Below are 11,255 nucleotides of genomic sequence, written 5' to 3'. Positions count from 1 at the left end.
CGACCAGCTCCAAGACCCCAAGCCACTCAGAGGGAGAGACAGGGTATAAAAGCCACAGTCTTCCAGCCAATCAGCACTCCGTGGGGTTAATAACATAGAGACACATAGAGGAAACCCCCCACTCCCAATCAGAGCCTGGGGAGAGGCAGGCAACACACTCCTACCCTCACTCTGTGGGACTGACGAGGCTCAGACAAGGGACTACGTCCTACATAGCAGCCTATTCCCTACACTGCCTTCAGAGAGTATTCACACCCATTTACTTTTCCCACATTTTGTGTTGTTGTGTTACAGCCTGAATTTAAAACATGGATTACATTGATATTCAGTGTGGTTGTGTCTGTCTATACAGAATAACCCATAATGTCAAAGTGGAATTATGATTTTAGACATTTTTTTTTTTTACAAATGAATAAAAAAATGAAAAGCTGAAATTAGATTTAATTAATTAATTAAATTAAATCACAAATTAATTAATTGACTAATTAATTAAATCAATTAGTATTCAACCCCTTGGATATATCAAACCTAAACGAGTTCACGAGTAAACATACGCTTAACAAGTCACATTCTGTACAGTGCAGTAAGTAAGTGTTTAACATGATTTTTAAATGACTATTCCATCTCTGTATCCCACAAAATTATCTGTAAGGTCCCTCCTGTTTGCAATAAGGCACTAAATTAAAACCGTAAAAAACGTGGCAAATTAACTTTACGTCCTAAATACAAAGTGTTATATATTTAGAGCAAATTCAAACAACACATTACTCAGTACAACTCTTCATATTTTCAAGCACGGTGGTGGCTGCATCATGTTATGGGTATGCTTGTCATCATTAAAGGACTAATGAGTTTATATTGTTATAAAAATAAACGGAATAGAGTTAAAGCACAGGCAAAATCCTAGAGGAAAGCCCTTGGTTCAGTCTGCTTTCCAACAGAAACTGGGAGACAAATTCACCTTTCAGCAGGACAATAACCTAAAACACAAGGCCAAATATACACTGGAGTTGCTTACCAAGACGACATTGAATGTTCCTGAGTTGATTAGTTACAGTTTTGACTTAAAAATCACCTTGAAAATCTACGGCAAGACCTGAAAATGGCTGTCCAGCAACGATCAACAACCATCATGTCATGCGTATAATAATAATACTCAAATGAGTAACAACAATTAACCCAGGTGCTAGTTAGGGTTAAAGGTCAAGGTACATGTGACCCCGGTGGCTCAGTTGGTAGAGCATGGTGTTTGCAACGCCAGGGTTGTGGGTTCGATTCCCACGGAGGACCAGTGCGGAATTCTTTTTTTTTTTTATAAAATAAAAAGAAAAAAATGTATGAAGTGTATACATTCACGACTGTAAGTCGCTCTGGATAAAAGCGTCTGCTAAATGACTAAAATGTAAAATGTAAATACTTCTCTTGCAGGAGGTCCCTCTGTACCCCGGGGTACAGACACAGGTGCCGTCCTCAGGTGAGCAGGATCCTCTATTCTGACAGGAACAAGTGACGGAGCAGTTTGGACCCCACAATCCCTGAGGGCACACACTGTCACACCGGATACCTGTACACACACACACACACACACACACACACACACACACACACACACACACACACACACAATCAGAACCCCTGAGGACACACACTGACACTCCGGATACCTGTACACACACACACACACACACACACACACACACACACACACACACACACACACACACACACACAATCAGAACCCCTAAGGACACACACTGTCACACCGGATACCTGTACACACACACACACACACACACACACACACACACACACACACACACACACACACACACACACACACACACACACACACACACACTCAGAACCCCTGAGGACACACACTGACACAGTGGATACCTGTAGGGAGTAGGGCTGGGGAGTAGGGAGTAGGGCTGGGGAGTAGGGAGCAGGGCTGGGGAGTAGGGAGTAGGGCTGGGGTATTGGCTGGGGAGTAGGGAGTAGGGCTGGGGAGTAGGGAGCAGGGCTGGGGAGTAGGGAGTAGGGCTGGGGTATTGGGCTGGGGAGTAGGGAGTAGGGCTGGGGAGTAGGGAGTAGGGCTGGGGAGTAGGGAGTAGGGCTGGGGTATTGGGCTGGGGAGTAGGGAGTAGGGCTGGGGAGTAGGGAGTAGGGCTGGGGTATTGGGCTGGGGAGTAGGGAGTAGGGAGTAGGGCTGGGGAGTAGGGAGTAGGGAGTAGGGCTGGGGAGTAGGGAGTAGGGCTGGGGTATTGGGCTGGGGAGTAGGGAGTAGGGCTGGGTATTGGGCTGGGGAGTAGGGGAGTAGGGCTGGGGTATTGGGCTGGGGAGTAGGGAGTAGGGAGTAGGGCTGGGGAGTAGGGAGTAGGGCTGGGGTATTGGGCTGGGGAGTAGGGCTGCGGAGTAGGGCTGGGGACTAGGGCTGGGGAGTAGGGAGTAGGGGCTGGGGAGTAGGGCTGGGGAGTGGGGAGTAGGGCTGGGGAGTAGGGCTGGGGAGTAGGGAGTAGGGCTGGGGAGTAGGGAGTAGGGCTGGGGAGTAGGGCTGGGGAGTGGGGAGTAGGGCTGGGGAGTAGGGAGTAGGGGCTGGGAGTAGGGAGTAGGGCTGGGGTATTGGGCTGGGGAGTAGGGAGTAGGGCTGGGGAGTAGGGAGTAGGGCTGGGGAGTAGGGTGTAGGGCTGGGGAGTAGGGTGTAGGGCTGGGGAGTAGGGAGTAGGGGCTGGGGTATTGGGCTGGGGAGTAGGGAGTAGGGCTGGGGAGTAGGGAGTAGGGCTGGGGAGTAGGGAGTAGGGCTAGGGAGTAGGGCTAGGGAGTAGGGAGTAGGGCTAGGGAGTAGGGCTAGGGAGTAGGGAGTAGGGCTAGGGAGTAGGGCTAGGGAGTAGGGAGTAGGGCTAGGGATCCTAATAAAAAACAAAATACCACAGGAGACTACAGGAGAAACCAACAAACAACCACACAGTACCAGTCAAAAGTTGGACACACCTACTCATTCAAGGGGTTTTCTTTATTTTTTTACTGTTTTCTACATTGTAAAACGATGAAATAACACATATGGAATCATGTAGTAACCAAAAAAATGGTTAAACAAATAAAAATCTATTTTATATTTGAGATTCTTCAAAAGTAGGCACCAAAGCTTTGCTGTTTGTCCAGGAAGGAGAGTGCTGCATCAGATGACCTGGCCTCCACAATCACCCGACCTCAACCCAATTTGAGATAGTTTGGGATGAGTTGGACCGCAGAGTGAAGGAAAAGCAGCCAAACAAGTGCTCAGCATATGTGGGAACTCCTTCAAGACTGTTGGAAAAGCATTCCAGGTGAAGCTGGTTGAGAGAATGCCAAGAGTGTGGTGTGCAATGCTGTCATCAAGGCAAAAGGGTGACTACTTTGAAGAATCTAAAATCTGAAATATATTTTCGATTTATTTAACACTTTTTTTTGGTTACTAAATTATTCCATATGTGTTATTTCATAGTTTTGATGTCTTCACTATTATTTTACAATGTAGAAAATAGTTTAAAAAAAATTTAAATAAAGAAAATCCCTTGAATTAATAGGTGAGTCCAAACTTTTGACTGGTACTGTACATAGACAGCAAAGCAAAAATGAAGATGGATACACAAACCCTTCTATCCCTCTGGCCCTCTACTCTGAGCAGCAAAGCAGAAACACTGCATCCAGTGAGGTCCTTCTGTTCTAAAAATAGTCCGTCCCCCCCTCCATTGGAGTTATCGAGTACCCCCCCCCCAAAAAAAAAAAATCATGAGAGTACTTGAACAGTGGAAAAAAATATCAAATGCTCATCCCAACAGACACCCACAAATCATCCTTTCATGCTCCTCCAGCCTCTCCCTCTGTTCCAGAGAGAGAGAGAGAGAGAGCTCATTTGAGATGTACTTTGACAGAGAAGAGAGAGAGCCTCAGAGACACAGAGAGCAGAGCAGCTGGGCTCTATGACCATTAAAACCACATTAAGGGGAATACTTTTGAATTAAAGAACAGCTAATCTCTCGGGGGGGGGAGGACAATCCTCACACAGTATAGTACAGTACCTGGATAACCTTTGAGGGGGAGGCAGAAGGGCGAGGAGAGGTGGTGGTGGTGGAGGAAGAGAGGAAGATAGGTGAGTTAGTCAGAAACAGTCCTTTGAGGGAGAGTCAAGAGGGCTAAGGGATGGTGAGGGGAGGGAGGATGGGAAGGAAGGGTTGAGCAGAAAGGGAGGGTGTTAGTCGAGAACATGCAGACTGAACTTCAAAGTGAGGCTTGATTCAGAGACTGTTTGAGGTTCGGTTCTTTCTAGACCCGGCAGAATAAGGCATGCATCTTAAATGAAACCCTATTCCCTTTATAGTGCACTGCTTTTGACAAGGGCCCCTAGGGACTATGAAGGGAATAGAGTGTCTGACCAGGGCCCCTAGGGACTATGAAGGGAATAGAGTGTCTGACCAGGGCCGCTAGGGACTATGAAGGGAATAGAGTGTCTGACCAGGGCCCCTAGGGACTATGAAGGGAATAGAGTGTCTGACCAGGGCCGCTAGGGACTATGAAGGGAATAGAGTGTCTGACCAGGGCCCCTAGGGACTATGAAGGGAATAGAGTGTCTGACCAGGGCCCCAAGGGACTATGAAGGGAATAGAATGTCTGACCAGGGCCCCTAGGGACTATGAAGGGAATAGAGTGTCTGACCAGGGCCGCTAGGGACTATGAAGGGAATAGAGTGTCTGACCAGGGCCCCTAGGGACTATGAAGGGAATAGAGTGTCTGACCAGGGCCCCTAGGGACTATGAAGGGAATAGAGTGTCTGACCAGGGCCCCAAGGGACTATGAAGGGAATAGAGTGTCTGACCAGGGCCCCAAGGGACTATGAAGGGAATAGAGTGTCTGACCAGGGCCCCTAGGGACTATGAAGGGAATAGAGTGTCTGACCAGGGCCCCTAGGGACTATGAAGGGAATAGAATGTCTGACCAGGGCCCCTAGGGACTATGAAGGGAATAGAATGTCTGACCAGGGCCCCTAGGGACTATGAAGGGAATAGAGTGTCTGACCAGGGCCCCTAGGGACTATGAAGGGAATAGAATGTCTGACCAGGGCCCCTAGGGACTATGAAGGGAATAGAGTGTCTGACCAGGGCCCCTAGGGACTATGAAGGGAATAGAATGTCTGACCAGGGCCGCTAGGGACTATGAAGGGAATAGAATGTCTGACCAGGGCCCCTAGGGACTATGAAGGGAATAGAGTGTCTGACCAGGGCCCCTAGGGACTATGAAGGGAATAGAGTGTCTGACAAGGGCCGCTAGGGACTATGAAGGGAATAGAGTGTCTGACAAGGGCCGCTAGGGACTATGAAGGGAATAGAATGTCTGACCAGGGCCCCTAGGGACTATGAAGGGAATAGAATGTCTGACCAGGGCCGCTAGTGACTATGAAGGGAATAGAGTGTCTGACCAGGGCCCCTAGGGACTATGAAGGGAATAGAATGTCTGACCAGGGCCCCTAGGGACTATGAAGGGAATAGGGTGTCTGACCAGGGCCCCTAGGGACTATGAAGGGAATAGAGTGTCTGACCAGGGCCGCTAGGGACTATGAAGGGAATAGAGTGTCTGACCAGGGCCCCTAGGGACTATGAAGGGAATAGAGTGTCTGACCAGGGCCCCTAGGGACTATGAAGGGAATAGAATGTCTGACCAGGGCCCCTAGGGACTATGAAGGGAATAGAATGTCTGACCAGGGCCCCTAGGGACTATGAAGGGAATAGAGTGTCTGACCAGGGCCCCTAGGGACTATGAAGGGAATAGAATGTCTGACCAGGGCCGCTAGGGACTATGAAGGGAATAGAATGTCTGACCAGGGCCCCTAGGGACTATGAAGGGAATAGAATGTCTGACCAGGGCCCCTAGGGACTATGAAGGGAATAGAATGTCTGACCAGGGCCCCTAGGGACTATGAAGGGAATAGAGTGTCTGACCAGGGCCCCTAGGGACTATGAAGGGAATAGAATGTCTGACCAGGGCCGCTAGGGACTATGAAGGGAATAGAATGTCTGACCAGGGCCCCTAGGGACTATGAAGGGAATAGAATGTCTGACCAGGGCCCCTAGGGACTATGAAGGGAATAGAATGTCTGACCAGGGCCCCTAGGGACTATGAAGGGAATAGAGTGTCTGACCAGGGCCCCTAGGGACTATGAAGGGAATAGAGTGTCTGACCAGGGCCGCTAGGGACTATGAAGGGAATAGAGTGTCTGACCAGGGCCGCTAGGGACTATGAAGGGAATAGAGTGTCTGACCAGGGCCGCTAGGGACTATGAAGGGAATAGAGTGTCTGACCAGGGCCGCTAGGGACTATGAAGGGAATAGAGTGTCTGACAAGGGCCGCTAGGGACTATGAAGGGAATAGAGTGTCTGACCAGGGCCGCTAGGGACTATGAAGGGAATAGAGTGTCTGACAAGGGCCGCTAGGGACTATGAAGGGAATAGAGTGTCTGACCAGGGCCGCTAGGGACTATGAAGGGAATAGAGTGTCTGACAAGGGCCGCTAGGGACTATGAAGGGAATAGAATGTCTGACCAGGGCCCCTAGGGACTATGAAGGGAATAGAGTGTCTGACCAGGGCCGCTAGGGACTATGAAGGGAATAGAGTGTCTGACCAGGGCCCCTAGGGACTATGAAGGGAATAGAGTGTCTGACCAGGGCCGCTAGGGACTATGAAGGGAATAGAGTGTCTGACCAGGGCCCCTAGGGACTATGAAGGGAATAGAGTGTCTGACCAGGGCCCCAAGGGACTATGAAGGGAATAGAATGTCTTTTGACCAGGGCCCCTAGGGACTATGAAGGGAATAGAGTGTCTGACCAGGGCCGCTAGGGACTATGAAGGGAATAGAATGTCTGACCAGGGCCCCTAGGGACTATGAAGGGAATAGAGTGTCTGACCAGGGCCCCTAGGGACTATGAAGGGAATAGAGTGTCTGACCAGGGCCGCTAGGGACTATGAAGGGAATAGAGTGTCTGACCAGGGCCGCTAGGGACTATGAAGGGAATAGAGTGTCTGACCAGGGCCCCTAGGGACTATGAAGGGAATAGAGTGTCTGACCAGGGCCCCTAGGGACTATGAAGGGAATAGAGTGTCTGACCAGGGCCGCTAGGGACTATGAAGGGAATAGAGTGTCTGACCAGGGCCGCTAGGGACTATGAAGGGAATAGAGAGTCTTTTGACCAGGGCCGCTAGGGACTATGAAAGGAATAGGGTGTCTGACCAGGGCCGCTAGGGACTATGAAGGGAATAGAGTGTCTGACCAGGGCCCCTAGGGACTATGAAGGGAATAGAGTGTCTGACCAGGGCCCCTAGGGACTATGAAGGGAATAGGGTGTCTGACCAGGGCCGCTAGGGACTATGAAGGGAATAGAGTGTCTGACCAGGGCCCCAAGGGACTATGAAGGGAATAGAGTGTCTGACCAGGGCCCCTAGGGACTATGAAGGGAATAGAGTGTCTGACCAGGGCCCCAAGGGACTATGAAGGGAATAGAATGTCTTTTGACCAGGGCCCCTAGGGACTATGAAGGGAATAGAGTGTCTGACCAGGGCCCCTAGGGACTATGAAGGGAATAGAGTGTCTGACCAGGGCCCCAAGGGACTATGAAGGGAATAGAGTGTCTGACCAGGGCCCCTAGGGACTATGAAGGGAATAGAGTGTCTGACCAGGGCCCCAAGGGACTATGAAGGGAATAGAGTGTCTGACCAGGGCCCCTAGGGACTATGAAGGGAATAGAGTGTCTGACCAGTGCCCCTAGGGACTATGAAGGGAATAGAGTGTCTGACCAGGGCCCCTAGGGACTATGAAGGGAATAGAGTGTCTGACCAGGGCCCCAAGGGACTATGAAGGGAATAGAATGTCTGACCAGGGCCCCTAGGGACTATGAAGGGAATAGGGTGTCTGACCAGGGCCCCGAGGGACTATGAAGGGAATAGAATGTCTGACCAGGGCCCCTAGGGACTATGAAGGGAATAGAGTGTCTGACCAGGGCCCCTAGGGACTATGAAGGGAATAGAGTGTCTGACCAGGGCCCCAAGGGACTATGAAGGGAATAGAATGTCTGACCAGGGCCCCTAGGGACTATGAAGGGAATAGAGTGTCTGACCAGGGCCCCAAGGGACTATGAAGGGAATAGAATGTCTTTTGACCAGGGCCCCTAGGGACTATGAAGGGAATAGAGTGTCTGACCAGGGCCCCTAGGGACTATGAAGGGAATAGAGTGTCTGACCAGGGCCCCAAGGGACTATGAAGGGAATAGAGTGTCTGACCAGGGCCCCAAGGGACTATGAAGGGTATATAATGTCTTTTGACCAGGGCCCCTAGGGACTATGAAGGGAATAGAGTGTCTGACCAGGGCCCCTAGGGATTACGAAGGGAATAGAGTGTCTGACCATGGCCCCAAGGGACTATGAAGGGAATAGAGTGTCTGACCAGGGCCCCTAGGGACTATGAAGGGAATAGAGTGTCTGACCAGGGCCCCAAGGGACTATGAAGGGAATATAATATATTTTGACCAGGGCCCCTAGGGACTATGAAGGGAATAGAGTGTCTGACCTGGGCCCCAAGGGATTATGAAGGGAATAGAGTGTCTGACCAGGGCCCCTAGGGACTATGAAGGGAATAGGGTGTCTGACCAGGGCCCCTAGGGACTATGAAGGGAATAGAGTGTCTGACCAGGGCCGCTAGGGACTATGAAGGGAATAGAGTGTCTGACCAGGGCCCCTAGGGACTATGAAGGGAATAGAGTGTCTGACCAGGGCCCCTAGGGACTATGAAGGGAATAGAATGTCTGACCAGGGCCCCTAGGGACTATGAAGGGAATAGAATGTCTGACCAGGGCCCCTAGGGACTATGAAGGGAATAGAGTGTCTGACCAGGGCCCCTAGGGACTATGAAGGGAATAGAATGTCTGACCAGGGCCGCTAGGGACTATGAAGGGAATAGAATGTCTGACCAGGGCCCCTAGGGACTATGAAGGGAATAGAATGTCTGACCAGGGCCCCTAGGGACTATGAAGGGAATAGAATGTCTGACCAGGGCCCCTAGGGACTATGAAGGGAATAGAGTGTCTGACCAGGGCCCCTAGGGACTATGAAGGGAATAGAATGTCTGACCAGGGCCGCTAGGGACTATGAAGGGAATAGAATGTCTGACCAGGGCCCCTAGGGACTATGAAGGGAATAGAATGTCTGACCAGGGCCCCTAGGGACTATGAAGGGAATAGAGTGTCTGACCAGGGCCCCTAGGGACTATGAAGGGAATAGAGTGTCTGACCAGGGCCGCTAGGGACTATGAAGGGAATAGAGTGTCTGACCAGGGCCGCTAGGGACTATGAAGGGAATAGAGTGTCTGACCAGGGCCGCTAGGGACTATGAAGGGAATAGAGTGTCTGACCAGGGCCGCTAGGGACTATGAAGGGAATAGAGTGTCTGACAAGGGCCGCTAGGGACTATGAAGGGAATAGAGTGTCTGACCAGGGCCGCTAGGGACTATGAAGGGAATAGAGTGTCTGACAAGGGCCGCTAGGGACTATGAAGGGAATAGAGTGTCTGACCAGGGCCGCTAGGGACTATGAAGGGAATAGAGTGTCTGACAAGGGCCGCTAGGGACTATGAAGGGAATAGAATGTCTGACCAGGGCCCCTAGGGACTATGAAGGGAATAGAGTGTCTGACCAGGGCCGCTAGGGACTATGAAGGGAATAGAGTGTCTGACCAGGGCCCCTAGGGACTATGAAGGGAATAGAGTGTCTGACCAGGGCCGCTAGGGACTATGAAGGGAATAGAGTGTCTGACCAGGGCCCCTAGGGACTATGAAGGGAATAGAGTGTCTGACCAGGGCCCCAAGGGACTATGAAGGGAATAGAATGTCTTTTGACCAGGGCCCCTAGGGACTATGAAGGGAATAGAGTGTCTGACCAGGGCCGCTAGGGACTATGAAGGGAATAGAATGTCTGACCAGGGCCCCTAGGGACTATGAAGGGAATAGAGTGTCTGACCAGGGCCCCTAGGGACTATGAAGGGAATAGAGTGTCTGACCAGGGCCGCTAGGGACTATGAAGGGAATAGAGTGTCTGACCAGGGCCGCTAGGGACTATGAAGGGAATAGAGTGTCTGACCAGGGCCCCTAGGGACTATGAAGGGAATAGAGTGTCTGACCAGGGCCCCTAGGGACTATGAAGGGAATAGAGTGTCTGACCAGGGCCGCTAGGGACTATGAAGGGAATAGAGTGTCTGACCAGGGCCGCTAGGGACTATGAAGGGAATAGAGAGTCTTTTGACCAGGGCCGCTAGGGACTATGAAAGGAATAGGGTGTCTGACCAGGGCCGCTAGGGACTATGAAGGGAATAGAGTGTCTGACCAGGGCCCCTAGGGACTATGAAGGGAATAGAGTGTCTGACCAGGGCCCCTAGGGACTATGAAGGGAATAGGGTGTCTGACCAGGGCCGCTAGGGACTATGAAGGGAATAGAGTGTCTGACCAGGGCCCCAAGGGACTATGAAGGGAATAGAGTGTCTGACCAGGGCCCCTAGGGACTATGAAGGGAATAGAGTGTCTGACCAGGGCCCCAAGGGACTATGAAGGGAATAGAATGTCTTTTGACCAGGGCCCCTAGGGACTATGAAGGGAATAGAGTGTCTGACCAGGGCCCCTAGGGACTATGAAGGGAATAGAGTGTCTGACCAGGGCCCCAAGGGACTATGAAGGGAATAGAGTGTCTGACCAGGGCCCCTAGGGACTATGAAGGGAATAGAGTGTCTGACCAGGGCCCCAAGGGACTATGAAGGGAATAGAGTGTCTGACCAGGGCCCCTAGGGACTATGAAGGGAATAGAGTGTCTGACCAGTGCCCCTAGGGACTATGAAGGGAATAGAGTGTCTGACCAGGGCCCCTAGGGACTATGAAGGGAATAGAGTGTCTGACCAGGGCCCCAAGGGACTATGAAGGGAATAGAATGTCTGACCAGGGCCCCTAGGGACTATGAAGGGAATAGGGTGTCTGACCAGGGCCCCGAGGGACTATGAAGGGAATAGAATGTCTGACCAGGGCCCCTAGGGACTATGAAGGGAATAGAGTGTCTGACCAGGGCCCCTAGGGACTATGAAGGGAATAGAGTGTCTGACCAGGGCCCCAAGGGACTATGAAGGGAATAGAATGTCTGACCAGGGCCCCTAGGGACTATGAAGGGAATAGAGTGTCTGACCAGGGCCCCAAGG

The 11,255-nt window shown here is 51.3% G+C and overlaps 1 protein-coding gene across 1 annotated transcript in view; it reads right to left on the bottom strand.

Moving 5' to 3' along the window:
• megf11 (multiple EGF-like-domains 11) overlaps window positions 1-11,255 on the bottom strand; it is a gene marked incomplete in the record, with an annotated part of 249,854 nt that overhangs the window by 34,839 nt on the left and 203,760 nt on the right. The window contains 1 exon segment of the mRNA XM_029752072.1: window positions 1,418-1,564. Within this exon segment, the coding sequence (XP_029607932.1) occupies window positions 1,418-1,564 (147 nt within the window).

Source organism: Salmo trutta, chromosome 4, assembly GCF_901001165.1.
Source record: "Salmo trutta chromosome 4, fSalTru1.1, whole genome shotgun sequence".
NCBI lineage: Eukaryota > Metazoa > Chordata > Actinopteri > Salmoniformes > Salmonidae > Salmo > Salmo trutta.
This window is presented reverse-complemented; position numbering and strand designations above follow the sequence as displayed.